This window comes from Molossus molossus, unplaced genomic scaffold (genome assembly GCF_014108415.1).
Source record: "Molossus molossus isolate mMolMol1 unplaced genomic scaffold, mMolMol1.p scaffold_m16_p_5, whole genome shotgun sequence".
NCBI lineage: Eukaryota > Metazoa > Chordata > Mammalia > Chiroptera > Molossidae > Molossus > Molossus molossus.
The window spans coordinates 85,632,479-85,649,881 of NW_023425388.1; the positions used below are offsets into that span (position 1 = coordinate 85,632,479).

Here is a 17,403-nt window from a genome sequence, read left to right on the forward strand (position 1 = left end):
TCAGGCTATGCACTTATGATTTGTTCATTTTACATGCACTTGTAAATTATTTACATTTTTTTAAAAGATTTTTTTGTTTTGTTTTGTTTTGGTATGTGCCCCTAGCAGGAACTGAACCTGGTACTCTCTGGTCCGCAGGCCAACATTCCAACCTCTGAGCCACACTGGCTAGGGCCATTTTTTAAAAAGATTTTTTATTGATTTCTCGAGAGAGAGAAAGGGAGGAAGAGAGAGAGAAACGTCATTGTGAGAGTGACACATTGATTGGCTGCCTCCTACTCGCCCTCTACCAGGGATTGAGCCTGCAATCTGGAGGTGTGCCCTGAGCAGGAATCGAACCAGTGACCTTTCAGTGCATGGGATGACACACAACCACCTGGTCCACACTGGCCAGAGTTATTTATATTTGTATATCTATAAATAATATTAATTATAAGCCTTTCCCCATGCCCCAGATGCTGGATTTTATATTAACATCAATTTTATTTATTAAGACAGTATCTAGCTCTAGAAATGACATTCCAATAACTGGCCGGCTACCTTGCAGGCTGCAGTCAGTCTGTCCCTTGTGAGTGGCCCTATTTAGAGCTGCCTGGAGCTGACAGGCATATGATGAGGGTCATGCACCATCATCATTGACAGCTGGAGATGCCACTGTGCCCTCGGCAGCAAAGCACTGGGAACATCAGGCAGTGGACTGTGCTTCTCACCCTTAGGCTGCGAGGGACAGGCCTGGGCAATGGAAGGATTACAAAGCCTCTCAATTTAAAGACACAGGGCGAGGGAAGGGGAATGTGGGCTGCACAATTTAAAAATAGACATTACCAGAGGCAGCCTGATGGTGAAGGGGTTGTTTAGTAAATCTTTCTCCTTTAAGGATCCCATTATCAGAGACCATTTGAAAATACCAGTTTCTTTTTGTCTTTTGGGGGAGATACTAGGCTTCATCGAGTCAGCCAAGTTTGATGATTATTCTCTGGATCAGATTTAGGAATAGGCCTTGGATATTTTGAATCACCTTTCCATGGAGCACAGAGATGATGATGATGATGATGATGTATCATTTGCCAGATGGATGAGCAGCTTCTGGGGTCACAGCTGGATAGAGGAGGATGAGAGAAGTCTCCGGGACCGCCATGGATCACAAGATACCAGTTACAGGAAAGCTTCCCTGCCTTGCCCGGTGAGTTCTTATCATGGAACAGGGGAGAGATGGACTAGGGGAGGGGGGTTCCTCTTAGATAATTTTTGAAGAGTCCTTCTTTGGTCGAAAATCAGTACTTCCAAATCTTTTTTTATATCCACAAAAATACCTTTTATCATTTTGTCTTGTCTTCCAAGGGACCTGATTTTCATCTATTAGGCAATGATTTCTTCATTTTGAGTAACCTAAGATATCTTTAACTTCTAATCAGAGCTCCTGATAAGCCTGAAATAAGCCTACTAGGTGACAAGGTAATTCAAGTCAAAGGAAAGAACTCTGATGTTATAGGTAGTCTGTGTAGCATCAGTATAGATCAATGTGTGATTTCCAATAGTCTTTTTGAAATACTGAAAATAGCTTCACTATTTGGTGACTTCTAAGAAACTGGGGATTTCATATACTAAATTAGCTCATTTTCTCTGGCCAGTGTGGCTCAGTTGGTTGGAACATCATCCCATACACCAAAGGGTCATTGGTTCAATTCCCAGTCAGGGCACATACCTAGGATTTGGGTTTGATCCCTGGTCAGAGTGCAATGTTTCTCTTTCACATGTATCTCTCTCTCTCTCTCTCTCTCTCTCTCTCTCTTTCTCTCCCCTTCTATGTCTTCCTCTCTCTCTAAAATTCAATAAAAACATGTTCATAAAAAATAAAAATCAATCAATCCATCATTAAATCACCCCCCTTTGATAAATTTAATACACTTTTTCTTCTGGTTCTAATTTGGTTTCCTGATGGGAGAGGGAGCCGAAACTCTCCCATTCTCAGCACTGCTAACCTGTGGCCAGGCAGAACACCCAGGGTCTAAGGAGTCAGCTGTGAGCAGGAAAGCCTGAGAGGGTAGTGGGTGGGCTGATGAGGGGTGGACTGGCAGCAGGCACCGGTAGGTTCTCTCTGCTCACCTGCAGTGGTAGAAAACTCCACAGTAGACATGTGTGTCTTTTGCTTCATAGTTACACAGTGATACTATAGCTTTTCTCTTTCACAATCACTGAGAATTCCATTTATCAGAGAGTCCTTCCTCTCTGTGTCTGCCACCCTCAGAACCAAGTAATTGTGGGGGTGATACTATTTTCTTTATTTTTAGCTCCAGGGTTCGCAGATGCAACCTCTTTTATTCCCAGTGATCATCAAGGTGGAGGAATAAGACCTGTTTGGGACACAAATATTTGAAAATAGATCTCTTACCAAAAGTGTACACAAATACAAAGGACAAGCTTTAACATCTCTTTGAACTTCAGGTTCCTTAAGTGAAAAAGAAAAGAGACCGGATTGAATGATCTCTGAGAACCCTCCTTGCACTAATGTTCCATGATTCTGTTATAAAACAAACACCTGTTTATCACACTCTCATTTTAATCTCTAATGTTCCATATCGAGTGTGGTATTTATAATGTGTGAGCCAGGGGTATGATTAGTTTCCAGTTTCCAGATAATGTGAACCAGGAAGAAACAAAGAGAAAACTTGTGATTTACTATTGATCACAACAGCCCTTTGGAGCCACAGAAAATGTGAAAGCAAAGGAAGATACATGCCATAAAATATAATTTCTTAAATAAGTTTTACTACACTAGACTTTAAAATCTGAGATAGTCTATTTAGAAAATTGACTTTTAGGTTTCAATGTTTCTGGCCTTGAACTATTGGGAAATAGCAGAACTTGTTATGCATAACATTTCTAAATGGTGTCCATACACCTTTTCCAGCTCCTACTGCTTTCGACATTTGCCTGAATTAACTTGTTTAGATTCCCTGAGTCGACAATGAATTCCACACTTATCAGACTAAACATGCACCAAGCACATGTTCATTGAAGGAGACAAAGCATGGAATGACAACAACAACCTGACTGAATAGAGGAGAGAGAGCACAAGTATAGAACACAGACCAGGGGACCCAGGGCGATGTGGGCAGTCCTGGGAAAGAAGAAGTCTGATTCTTCACCTTTGTTCACATAATACTGTATATTCATGAAGTGAATCTGTAGGTGGATACTTAACCTTTCCTAACTTTAAGATGTGTTCAGATTATTCTTGCATTAGAGATATGAGAATAATTAGGTATTTAATTTTTGTGTTTTCTTTGAGGTCAATGAAAATAAGAAAAAGGGAAACTTAGTTTTAGCCTTATCTTTCTTCTTCTCTCCCCACTTCTCCAATCTAAGACCCTTCTCTTTTGTAAACTGTTCACAACAACATCAGTATTATATGCATATGTCTGAAGAGTTTCTTTTTGCTATTTGAATCTAATATGGCTTCAGCATCAATGATTCTTGTAAAACCATAGTAATAGAACATTAATTCGTTGAACGTGTTTATTGAACACTTACTATGTGCCAGGCATTGTACAAGACACAATAGGATTCTAGGGTAAAAGAAGACATCCATGGTCTCCATACTTGTGGAAATTCCAGTCAAGCAGAAAATACAAATTTGGCAGAAAGAATGAGTTATGACAAAGGGTAAAGCTTTGTCCTTCTCAGAGAATGCTGCTTTTCAACAAGACTCATAATCTGTGATTGCTAATTTAAAGTGAGAAAAAAATTCAACTTCATTGTCTTGATTGTCTTTGGTGGAAAAGAAAATACTATGACATCTCTCTCATTTCTGAACTGACCTACTCTCTGCCTCTATCATCACCCAAATACAAACTTGAAGTAAAGCAGTTACCATAGCACTTATTTATGCTACTAATTGAAAGTGGAGTTTTAATTCTTTAGTCTACTCAGCTTTCTGGTCATCTTTTCTTTCAGCTTATGGTTCTCTTAACATTGTTCTCAATAGTTTGGACCCAGTAGAAGGGAGAATTAAGCTAAATGCAAGACTCTTCAAAGAGGTACTGAGTTCACAGGCCTAGGGCTTGGTTAACTCCAAATGGACTTTCTCAGTGCTTCTTCTACGCTCCAAGGAAGGCACAATGTGTGCTCGCCTACGTAATATCACTTGAGGGGACAAGGGATACAAAGTAAGCCTCTACCCACCTGCACCCAAGGTTTTTTTATTTGCTATTTATTTATTTGTTTATTTATCCTCACTTAAGGACATTTTTGCATTTATTTTCAGATATAGTGGGAGGGAGAGGGGGGGAAGAGAGAGAGAAACATCGATGTGAGAGAGACACATTGACTTGTCGCCACCCACATGACCCCAACCAGGGCAGGGGACAAACTGCAACTGAGGTACGTGCCCTAAGCAGGAACCAAACCCCAGTCTCTCTGGTCCGCGGGCTGACGCTTGAATCGCAGAGCCAAACTGGTCAGGACTTTATTTGCTTTTTTTTTTTTTTATCCTCACCGGAGGACATTTTTCCATTTTTTGTTCAGGTAGAGTGGGAGGGAGAGAGAGGAACAGAAAGAGAGAGAGAGAAACATCGATGTGAAAGGAACACATCGAGTGGCTGCCACCCGCACAACCGACCAGGGCCGGGGGGACAAACTGCAACGTAGTTACGTGCCCTTAGCGGGAACCAAACTCGGGTCTCTCAGGACCGCAGGCTGACGCTCTAACCACTGAGCCAAACCGGCCAGGGCTTTATTTGCTTTTTTAAAAAATATCCTCCTCCCCCCTTGTTATAGGCTCTCTTTATATTCTCAATTTAAAACAGTAGAAGATATTTTTAATCTTTATTTTTATTTCTGACTGACCTTAGGGTGGTCCACACTCTCAGTCATTATAGTATCTCACCACAGGGGTGGTCCTCCTGCAGTTGCTCCCCACAGGGATGGGGTGGGGCGGGGCCCCTGAGAGCACTTCTCACAAACCTGAAAGGTAATGGTTAAGATGAGGTCAGGAGGGCAGGGCCCAGTCAGATGGAATTGTGCCCTCGAGAGAACAGATACCAGTGAGCTAGATCTTCCTCTCTCTTCTCGCACGTGCACTGAGGAAAGGTCACATGAGCACCCAGAGAGAACGCAGTGCTTTTCCAGCCAGGGGAAATATTACCGCACAAGACTGAAGGTAATGGCATTAGGGGTTACGATCTCAGTGGCATGTGGTTTAGGTGAGCTTAGTTTGGCCACGTCCATTTCTCAATGAGTGAGACAAGTCCTTGAATTGTTCTCTAGGGGTAGGTTCCGAGTATCCGAGGCGTGGAGCATCATATGCGCCAAGAGGTTTTTCTTCTAGCTTCCCTTTCTGTACCTAGTTATGGCTGCTGACAGGGTCTTCATGACAGTTTCACGTTGATTTAGTGACACGGTATGACAGAGCAGGATCCATTTATTTCCCCAATTTAAAAAATCATTTAAATGAATAGTTTACAATACCCTTTGGTTTCCCTAAAGGACATCCAGTGGCTGTTATTGAGCTTATCCTTATCATTTCTGTGAGAACTACCCACCACTCTATCAGTTGAAAACTAGATTTTTTTTTCCTGATGCTGTTTCCATATGTCAACTAATTTTATAGCCCTCTTGTCTCTGATGATATCATTAGACATTATTATATATTACTCCTCACATAAAATCCTTAATTAGTGCAATTCCTAAAGCCCTTTAAATTATTATGATCACTTTTGCAGTCGAATTCTACTACGTCTGGTACATTGTTAAAAGTCACATTTACAGGCAGCTTTGCAAAGAAATAGAATGAAGTTTTTGCTGCTGTTCAAGATAAAAGTTTAGAATTATTACTCCAAGAAAGAGATGTCTCATGCTTAGTCCTGGCACTGGATTTCTCTAGTAAAGTCACTAGTCACATAAGTCTTAAGCCACTTAGCCAAACCAAGAATCACTCTGCTCATATGAAAAAGAGGAAGAATGACCTCCTGGTAGGATTTGTTCTGAGGTTAGAGATCAAGGTCATGTTCCTCAGGGTGCCTGGTACACACTGTGCACTAAGACTCAACATGGGTCTTATTATTCGGGCACCTGGTCTTTCTTCTCACTGTGTCTCATCTTGCTATCAGTGGGTGGCTCAGGTGCTTGTGTTTCCTCAGAGAGCAGGAGGGTGTTGCAATGAAAGGCAGAATAAAGAACATCAGGTTAAGCTCTGAAGTGAAGATATTACGTAACCAATATCTTTAAAATAAGAACTTGGGGTCAGAGAGTACATAGGGTTTTTCTTTGACAGCAGCAGTTTTCTGGGTCCGCAGTGGAAACAGCTGAGCTGTTGAGAGCCTCTTCTTAACAAGGGTCAGGGCACTGGGCAGTCATTGCTCCGAAAGTGAGAGCCTGCTGCAGGCCGGGAGCTCAGCTGGGAGATCAGAGTGTGGGGGATCCCATCCCAAGTGACAAAGCCTCCTTCACAGCGGAAGAGATAGACCTGTAAGCTTAGCCTATGGCTGAGGAGGAGACAAGTACATACTTTGTAAAAATATAAAAATAAGTTATGGAGGGCATTGATTTATGTCTTTGTGAGGGAAATCACATTAGAAAGGCATAGAAAATTCCCAAAGTAGAGCTTGCATAGTAAGTAACATTTTAAAAAGTGGGAGCTTCTCCTTGTGACCTTTTAGAGTGCTCTTTTCAAGTTGTCTCACAAAGTCCCACCCCACAACCCACACCCTGGAAATCCAACCTGCCATAAGGAGATATTAAGTGTATATTTACATTGTCATTGAAACCTTGCCATTCTTTTCAGGCCTTTCAGGGGAAGAGGACATCCACATTTCACTCTCGGTCTCAAATTTTAAAATTTTGTTTAAAAATGTTATTGTGGCCCTGGCCAGTTTGGCTCAGCGGTTAGAGCGTCAGCCTGCGGTCTGGAGAGACCCGGGTTCGGTTCCTGCTAAGGGCACGTACTTCGGTTGCAGTTTGTCCCCGGCCCTGGTTGGTCGTGCGGGTGGCAACCACTTGATGTGTCCCTTTCACGTCGATGTTTCTCACTCTCTCTCCCTTCCTCTCTCTCCCTCCCATTCTATCTGTACAAAAAATGGAAAAATATCCTCGGGTGAGGATAAAAAAAAATAATAATAAAAATAAATAAATAAATACAAATGTTATTGTGGGAAGAGCAGTTACCTGGGATCTACCCTCTCAGCAGATTTTTAAGTATACAATTCAGTGTTGTTATCTACAGACACAGTAATGTAAAGCAGATCTCCAGAACTTACTCATCCTGCTGAACTGAAATTTTACATCCACTGATAAGCAACTTTTCATTCCCTGCCTCTTAGCCCCTGGCAACCACCATCTATTTTTTGCTTCAGTGAGTTTGACTATTTTACATATCTCATCTAAGTGGAATCATGCAGTATTTGTCCTTTCGTGTCTCAAATTCTTAAAGAAGTATCATTTTTTGCTGATAATGTAATACACAATCACTGTAGAAAACTTGAAAAATACTAAAAGGAGAGGGAAACGATCCCATTATCACAGGAAAAAACTTTGATCACAGTTTGGTGTCTGTCTCCTGTGCACATTCTGCCTGTTTTTCTCCCCAGCTTGTTCACAGCACCAAGGACCATAAATGGACTAATATACATACAGATTTCCCTCGTGTATCTTAGCAGCTTTACAAATCTTTAACCATATTTCTGATCGTTGTTTGATAATAAGTTTCTAGACACATGTATTCATCTTCTAGGGCTGCCCTTACAACATACCACAAGCTGGGTGGTTTAAACAACAGAAATGTATTTTCTCATAGATCTGGAGGTTGAGCATCCAAGATCTAGAAGTTGGCAGATGTGGTTTCTTCTGAGGCCTCCCTCCTTGGCTTATAGCCACCTTCTCACTGTGTCCTCACCTGGTTTTTCTTTTGTGCGAACATATCCCTGGTGGTCTGTGTGTCCAAATTTCTTCTTTTATTAAGTCACCAGTCAGACTGGATTAGGGCCCACCCTAATGGCCTCATTTTAATGGAATTTTTAAAGGTTCTTTCTCCAAATGCAGTCATATTCTGAGCTACTCACATAGGGCTTCAATATATGAATTGGAGAGGTGGGACACAATTCAGGCCCTAACTACACTCAACAGACGGATCAAAGGAGGGGAATGGCTTTCTAGGAAGGTGTCTATTCAGTCCTACCAGCCAGGAATGACAGACTGCCTCCCTCTACTCTTTTTTTTTTTTTTTTTTATCCTCACCCGAGGATATGTTTTTTCCATTTTTGTACAGATAGAGTGGGAGGGAGAGAGAGGAAGGAAGAGAGAGAAACATCGACGTGAAGGGACACATCGAGTGGCTGCCACCCGCACGACCAACCGGGGCCGGGGACAAACTGCAACCGAAGTACGTGCCCGTAGCGGGAACCGAACCCGGGTCTCTCCGGACCGCAGGCCGACGCTCTAACCGCTGAGCCAAACTGGCCAGGGCCCTCCCTCTACTCTTGACACAGTTGTATCACTAAGAAACTTTTTTTTTCTTTTTTGCTCATCTGAAAGTCAACATTGTACATTATTTCATTTTATATAATCTTAGACTACTAATAAGCATAAACATTTTTTTTTTTTTTATTTTTATCCTCACCCGAGGACATTTTTTGTTCAGGTAGAGCGGGAGGGAGAGAGAGGAAGAGAGAGAGAGAGAGAAACATTGATGTGAAAGGGACACATCGAGTGGCTGCCACCCGCACGACTGACCAGGGCCGGGGACAAACTGCAACCAAGGTACATGACCTTAGCGGGAACTGAACCCGCGTCTCTCAGGACCACAGGCTGAAAGCATAAACATTTTTAAAAAATATGTTTTTATTGACTTTTAGAGAGAGAGAGGAAGGGAAAGGGAGAGAGAGAAATATTGATGTGAGAGAAACATCGATTGGCTACCTGCTGCACGCCCCCCTACGGGGGATCGCGCCTGCAACCCCAGCATGTGCCCTAACCAGGAATCCAACCGGTAACCTCTTGGTGCACAGAAGGTTGCTCAATTCATTGTGCCATACCAGCCAGGCGAGCATAAACATATTTTTACCATTTGGTATTTCTTTTTTTTTTTTTTCATTCTTTATATATTTATTAATCCAATAGATATTTAATAAACTCATGCTTCGAATAAGGCAAGGTGCTGCATAGTACTGGGATTTCAGCAGAGAATGAAACACAGCCCTTAATGTCATGGAGCATACAAACTAATGGAGAAGAGAGACATGTAACAAAATTACCCAAATTATTGATTACAGTTCTGATAAATATTGTAACGCAGAAGTATGAGCTCCCAGGAGAACATCTAACAGGGACCCGAACCAATCAGTAGGAAAGGCTTGCTGTGGATATGCAGTTTTGGTGGTAACTGAAGGATGATTAGCTGCTGGTGAGGTAAATAAAGGTGATGGGTGAGGTCAAAGGCAGAAAGAGCATAGGGAAACCAGGAGGATACAGTGGTAGAAGGCAAAGGAAAGAGTGTTTCCAGAAGGGTCCTAAGGGCAACTGGGTTGAATGCTGCTGAATTAATCAAGAACAAAATGTGCACAGAACTTGGCAACATTGAGACCAATATCATGACCAAAATTAGTTGTGGGTGCAAAGGCAAGTTTGGAGTGGGTTGGTAAGAGAAATTTGAGAGGGTAAGCTTCACAGTTCTCCCAAGAAGTTTGATTTCTGTGAAATATTTCTTTTGTGATCATTTTCCAATGTGATTTTAACACTGGCATCATTGTATTACATGATCTCTATGTTTTCTGTATGTAACATGTAGCACATGATTTTTGTTTTTTGGTCTACTATTTTTTTTTTTTTTTATCCTTACCCAAGGACATTTTTTCTTTTTTGTTCAGATAGAGTGGGAGGGAGAGAGAGGAAGAAAGAGAGGGAGAGAAACATCGATGTGAAAGGGACACATCGAGTGGCCTTCACCCACACGACCCAACCAGGGCCGGGGACAAACTGCAACTGTGGTACGTGCCCTTAGCAGGAACCGAACCCAAGTCTCTTGGGACCGCAGGTCAACGCTCTAACCGCTGAGCCAAACTGGCCAGGGCTTGTCTACTATTTTTAAAAAATATATTTTCATTGATTTTTTTCTAGATAGAGAGGAAGGGAGAGAGAGATAGAAACATCGATGTGAGAGAGATACATCAATAAGCTGCCTCCTGCATGCCCCCTGCTGGGGATCGAGCCCACAAATTGGGCATGTGCCCTGACCAGGAATTGAACTAGGACCTCTCAATCCATGGGATGATGTTCAGTTCACTGAGCCACACCAGCCGATGGTTTTTGTCTACTATTAATTTTAAGTTGTTTTTGATGCACATTAGGTTTTTTTTTAACATAGTTCAATTAATTTTTTTCCTTATGACTTCTTCTATTGCTCTTCTCCTTAGAAATGGCTTCTTTGTACAGAAATCACATACATGATTATTTTTATATTATTTCTTAAACCTGTATGGCTTCATTAAAAGTTTTTGATGATTTTGGAATTTACTCATACATATCAATTCAAGGCTTGGAGTGCTTCATTAAATTGCCCTTATGGTGGAGGAATAACATAGCTAGTCCTGGGATGTTCTACTTAATGTTTTAATCAATTGATTCTACTGGTTCATCGTAGAAGAAAGGTCTTACTGATGAAAAAGATAAAATTTCAGTCCAACATGAGATTTGTTTAGTTAGTAATTTATGGATGTTCTGTCTCTGTGCTAATATCGTACAGTCTCTTTATGTTGTAAAATTTGTTATTCCCTATTTCAGTTTCCTGTGCTTCCCAGAGTCACATCATCTGACAGTCATCCTCGAAGGCATTCTCACGAGGACCAGGGACTTCAGTGTCGTACCCACTTGAGGAATTACAGAAAATGCTCAGAGGATGGCTCATTCAAGGAGCCGCTGGAATCAAAAAGAAGCTCCCATTCCAAAATGCAGGCATTTTTAGGGCCCTTTGAAGAGCAAGTGTGCTTCAGAACCAAACGCTCTGTCTCTTTGGTAGGTAACAGAGTTGTAGAACATGTAAGCCACTTCAGAAAAGGAAACCCAAAGGCATCTGGTGTAGGAAGAATTTCTGGAGGACCATTAGTGGAATGTTTTGTTGGTGAGGTCCTCTAGCTCTTTGAGACTGCTTTCATCACTCTTATTATAAATAACTGTGATTCATTCTCCTTTCACTATTTGGAGAAGAGAAAAGCTGCTCCTACTGCTCCCGCGTAGTATTTAATCCAGCAGCAAGTACTCCGCGATGGTGTTATGCTCCCTTGGACTTTAAAAAGCATGTGGAGGGAACTCTCTGGACACTATCTAGGAAGTTTCCAGGAGTAGGGGTGGTCCAGGTGCTCACAGTGGCCTCTGGGGTGGGGTTCTTGACAGAGCCCTAGGGAGACAGGCATGAAAACAGAAGAAGAATAACAGCTGCATTGGTGATGCCAAATTTGATTTCATAAAGTAATAAACTAGAGATAAATTAATTTGGGGCAATATGCTTACTGAGTGGCCTTGAGAAAAACACTTTTAAAAAAAATTCTATGGTCCTTTAATATTTGTTTTATTTTGCAAAACAGGAATAATAATATATTCTGTCATCTAGTAGACAGAGCAAATAAGTGAACCTAGGTGTATTTCCACCTGGTTCTTGAGCTATACTCTGTGCACAGGGGAGGACACTCAGGTGCCTCCTACCTCATCATCCATCTGAGCACAGCGCTTTCTGCCTAGCAGTGATGGCTGTTGGGACAGCACTATGCATTTTTTGCCTCATTTTTGTCAGTGACCCCGTGTAGCTATGCTTCCCCTTCAGTAAGCTGCTTTCTTCTCCTGATCATAGGAGGTATATGGAAGGAAGAATGGTAAACAGTTGTTACTTATCAAGAGTTCCTGTTTTATCCTTTCTTTATACTGCTTTTCAAAAAATATGTTTTTAGACTTAGAGCAATGTTACAAGAATAGTACAAAGAATACACCCTTCCTCTAGATTCCCTCCAAATTTTATCATGTAACATATTTACTCTATTCTCTCTCTCCTTCACATCCCCAAACAAGGGCATAAGAACATTCTCTTATATAAACACAGTTCAATAAGGGAAAAGCCAAGGTGGAAATAATCATCACTATATTTTCTTTTTTATACTGTTCTTTTAAGTCTTAGAGACATTCATGACTGCTAAATACAACTTTTGATCAGACTGATGGGTCTAATACAGCTGCTGGATCTAATGAAAATAGGCTGGAGGCACATTTGTAGAGGTAGTTCAGTTTTGAAGTTCCTCTTAATTTGTATCTCAGCTTCATCATTTTGTTTTGCTTTCTGACCATTATAGAAATGAAACCATCTGGGTACTGTATAAGAACAATTTCACATTGCGCAGTACCTGACAGCACTGCAGCACCTGCACATTCCCTGCTGGGCTGAGTCATGACCTTGCTCATCTGATCACCTCTCACCACTGATAGGCATTTGTTCACTTGATAGGCATTTAGGGGTTCCCCAGCATTTCCAGATCAAACGGAGGAGGGGGAGAACAATGATTTTATTTCTTGACTTTAAAAAATAGAAGTGTAAATAGATATTATCACCACATTTATTCACACTTTTTTTTTTTTTTTGGTCAGTAATTCCTTTGAAAGGCAGTCCCTGACCGTGGAAACTAAAGAAGCAGCCCCCCGCCCCTAGTTCTCTGTCATTTCATCCTGTTTATAGTTATTATTGCACTTGAGAAAAACACTTTTAAAAAAAAATTCTATGGTCCTTAATATTTGTTTTATTTTGCAAAACAGGAATACTAATATATTCTGTCATCTAGTAGACAGCAAATAAGTGAACCTAGGTGTATTTGTTATGTGTTATCACTATATTTGTTATTCTCTTGTTTCCTTTTAGACTTATTGATTAATTGTCTGTCTCTCTACACAAAGATATAAAATGTAGAAAGTTGGGTCTCTGTAATTAGTGCTGTATCTCCTGATCCCAGTGAATACTGACCCCTGGGTAACCTGCTGGAGACTGTTAATGGGTTTGGATGTTATTTTGACACTTCAGTCTTCAGAGTCTTCTGATTAAAACTAGTATAAACACTACTATTAATATAACTTAAGGGAGTGGACAGAGAGAGGATATAATCATCACCTGTATGATTCACTTACCACATTCCTTTCCAGTAAGCACCAAGAGACTGTTAATTTCATCATGCTTACGTCAGGGGCAAAGGGTCAGAGTCATGGGCAGGTTGAGTTTCCTCCATAGGCCATTCGCTGATAACCATGCCCCCTATTCCTTTTATTTATGACTAAAACCCTTAGCCCCACCCTTAGGTTTATGCTAATTTATTGCAAGAAACTAAAATGTGGACATCTTCATGATTAGGCCTTTCTTCATTTCTGATAATTAAGAGACACGTGGGGGCATTGTCAGCGGTTGGCACTTTTATGCCTTTCTGATCCTTCTCTTCCAGGGACCTGAGAGCAGAAAGGAAAGAAACGAAAGAGAATGCCTGTGCATGGAGATGAGGTCCCGCAGGAAGGCGGAGGAAAGAAGGAGCTCCGGGAGGGAAGAGCATGGAGAAGCGTGCATGGCTCCTCTCCTTGAAAAAGGACCCAAATAGTACTTAGTCTTCATGTCAGGACTGCAGATACTGCTGTGGTTTTGAGTCCCGTTTGCTGTGCGGAGGGCGGTAGCTGTGCACGTGTCTGCAGATGCTGAGTGATGCAAGTGGGCGGTGGGTTCCGCTGCTCCCCAAGAAGACACCCACCGTACTCCAGCTGCTTTGGCATCTTTGTTGAGAGTTTGATCTGCTTTGTTGCCCTTTTATGGGAATAGGAAGAACAAAAGGTATTTTAATAGAACAAGTAATTCTTGAAAATGTAAAGAAAGATATTTCAAGAGCCACCAACAATCTTCAACCCTTCCTCCACATCAACATCTCAAATAATCTTAAATAAACGTCATTGGTGTGACTCTAAGTTGACTTCCTTATTGGAAGTAATTATGTGAGTAAGACTAATGGTCAGCGTTGGATGAGAACTGGTAATTAATATGCCAAGTACTAGGCTGAGGTCTTTAATGCATTACCTAGAACAATCCTCACCACTCCAAGGCAGGAGCCATTCCTCCCTCCACTTGCTGGCTGAGGAAACTGATGTTTAGAAAAGTTCAGGGCCTCACAGGTGAAGTGGCTGGTTCACTCTGGCTCATGCTCCTAACCTGAGGCAGGGCTCCCATTTCCCCTTAGCAGTGGGTCCAACTTCGTAAGCGTGTGAAGTGTGTGAGGGCTGAGCAAGAGCGGGAGAAGGTTACCATTTTGATTACATGAGTGGTGACTGATTTTCTGAGGTCTGCTGTGTGCTCTTGGTTATCACTTTATGAGGTCAGATTCTCTTATACTTATTTATTAATTACTTTATTTAAATATAATTGACATATAACATAGTTTCAGGTGTGCAACATAATGATTTGATGTTTGTATATATTATGAAATGATTACCACAATACCTTGTTACAACTGTTTTTGTTATGATAAGAACTTTTACAATCAACTCTCTTAGCAATGTTCAAATATGTCATACAGTATTATAACTATAGTCACTATGCTGTGTTAATTTCATTAATGATTTAAAAAATATGGAACACTTCACAAATTTGCTCAGTGGCCGTGCTAATCTTTTCCGTGTTATTCCAGCTTTGGTATATGTGTTACTGAAGTGAGCAAGTGATTTTCCTATTTTTTTCAGCTTTATTAAAGTATAATGGACAAATAAAATGGTATGTATTTAACTTGTACAACACAATTATTTGACATATGTACACGTCATGAAATGATTACACAAGCGGGTTAATTAGTACACTGAGGCCATATTCTATCACTATTTTTTCCCCAGAGGAAAAGACTCTGCGATTCTCTAACACTCTCCTGATTTATTCTCCGTCCCTGTCTTGGCTCTTAAATGCTCAGGGCAGCTAGTCTCTGGGTTGTAAAGAAGACTATCTCCCAAAGCTACTACTTATAATTAATACTACAATTAATTGATTAGGTAAGACACTAACTTTGATATAGATAGAAGAAAGAAGGAAAAGGAGAAGGAAAGAAGAGGAAAACAGAGGAAGAAAAGTAAAATAGCAGTGATCTTTGACTTGAATTTTTTCAGTTTTCATGTTGCTGGTCCCTTCATCCATTTTGCGGCCTCTATACTCAATTTTATGCTTTTTCACACGTGTAAAAGAGAACCGCAAGCGTTCACGTGGTGACGTCAGCTTGCTATTTGCTACCCCCGAGGGGAAGTATGGGCCTGACTGCCACCAAGGACTGCGTTTTGTTGTAGCTTTTCCTCAGCTTACCTTCAGGTACTTTCTCGTCTTGCCAACCAAGTTTCAGCTTTGGGGATGGTCTGCTCCTCGGCTCTGGCCCCTACAGAAAGGGCTGGGGAGAGGTGGCCCAACCATGGGAAGAGGAGAAAACTGAATGGAGTTCCCGCCCAGTGGCTGGCTGGCTGAAACTGTAGCCTCCTCCTACTCCAGCCAGAACACCCATGAAAGTTCTTCCCCACCCTGGACTCAAGAATGGCAGTACCTGCAGAAATCATGATTAGGGATTTTATAATATATTTCATCAAACTGGAAGGAAGTCTATTTTCACCATATTTTCAGGACTATAGTACATAAAGGAGGGGGGACTCTCTGAAAATGAAGTCGCCAGCTTATTTCCTCCTCCTCCTCCTCCTTCTTGTGTTAAGCCTCACCTGAAGATATTTTTCCATTGATTTTTAATGGATTGGAAGGGAGGGAGGGAGGGAGAGAGAAACGATGTGAGAGAGACACATTGACCGGTTGCTTCCCACACGACGCTGGCCAGGGCCAGGTATCTAACCTGCAACCCCGGTATGCGCCTTTGACCGAAAATCGAATCCACGACCCTTCACTCTATGGACCGACACTCTAACAGCTGAGCCAAACCAGTTAGGGCAACCTTCTTTATATCACAAAACAATACTTCTCCTAATAAAAAATACAGATACAGAAAAAGAATAAAAATTAAAAGCCTTTTATTGCCTTTACTCAGAGATAAATATGGTTAATACTCTGTATATGTCCTTCTAGAGTATTATCTATGTACACACACATACACACACACACAAAATTTTCAGACATGAGCTCATTTCAGTTAATATACCATTAACATGTGATCAAATCAATAAAATAATCTAGTGCATAATTTAATGGTTCCTTTCCAATAGCCTTTAAACATGGCCAAGTCTCTTCTATCTTAAAAACCTTCTCTTATAATATACTAGTAGATCCATCCTTAATATCCAGTAGTTACCACCTTAACAATCTTTTCTTTCACAGAAAACTTCTTGAAGAGTTACGTACATGTCCCCCTTGACTTACAGTCTGCAGCAATGTTACTCCTACCCTTACACTCTATAGAAACTGTTCTCATTAAAGTCACCCATGACCTCCTTCCTGCCAAATTAATTCCAGGAAAACATTGCTTTACTTCCTTTGCTTGATTCTCTGGCAGCATCTGACATTGCTGACCAACTTCCCCCTCTTTGGCTGTCATGACTTACACTCTTCTGGGTTTTCTTGTATCTCTCTAATCACTCCTGGCTGTTCTTTGGTGAGGGGTCCTTATCTCTCAAATAATGGTTTTCCTCTGTTCTCTGACAGTCACTTTCCTTACCTCTTTATTCTCTCTGGGCAACCCCACACATCAGGACTGCATCAGCTACCTGCCTGTCGATCCCCAAGTCTGTCCTTATGCTGACCTCTGCCCTGAGACTCACAGTCACATACACAGCTGGCCCTTGGACCCAGTAGTTGCAGGTTTCATAGGCATCTCACTCTCTTTTAAAAGTCAAGTATTACTTATTGCTCAGTCTGCCCCCAGTTCACCCGCCTCCTGTGTTCCCTAACTCCTGCATGGTAGCATGATTTACCAGTTAAACAAGAACCTTGTTAAATTCGAAGACATCTCGTACTCTTCTTATTCTCCATTCAAATAATCATCAACTTCTGCCTGTTTTTCTTCTAAATATCTCTTGGGCAGACCCAATTCTCTCTATTTTTGTTGCCATTACCCCAGTTTAGGCCCTTCATACCTTGCCTTGATTCCAACAAAATGACAATGTTTTGGATATATTTAGTGAAATAAAAAAGATTGTTAAAATGAATTACACTTTTCCCCTAGCCCCATTTTTAATGTGGCTACTAAAAATATTACACCTATGTCTCATATTATACTTCTATTGGACAGCACTGGTCTATAATCCTTGAATTTTACTTTGTAAGTTCTCCTGGGCTTAAAAAGTATTGGAATTTAATTAATTTCTGGTGTCATTTGAGATTAACTGATTCAATACTAGTTACATTTTATTTTATTATTTTATTTTTAATCTTAT

The 17,403-nt window shown here is 41.1% G+C and overlaps 1 protein-coding gene across 1 annotated transcript; it reads left to right on the forward strand.

Moving 5' to 3' along the window:
• Nucleotides 1-835: 835 nt before the first annotated feature.
• On the forward strand, nucleotides 836-14,396 carry LNP1 (leukemia NUP98 fusion partner 1). Its single transcript, XM_036243351.1, has 3 exons — nucleotides 836-1,183; nucleotides 10,774-11,004; nucleotides 13,461-14,396. The coding sequence occupies exons 1-3, from the start codon at nucleotides 1,025-1,027 to the stop codon at nucleotides 13,608-13,610; spliced, it is 540 nt and encodes a 179-aa protein (XP_036099244.1). The 5' UTR covers nucleotides 836-1,024; the 3' UTR covers nucleotides 13,611-14,396.
• The last annotated feature ends 3,007 nt before the right edge of the window (nucleotides 14,397-17,403 follow it).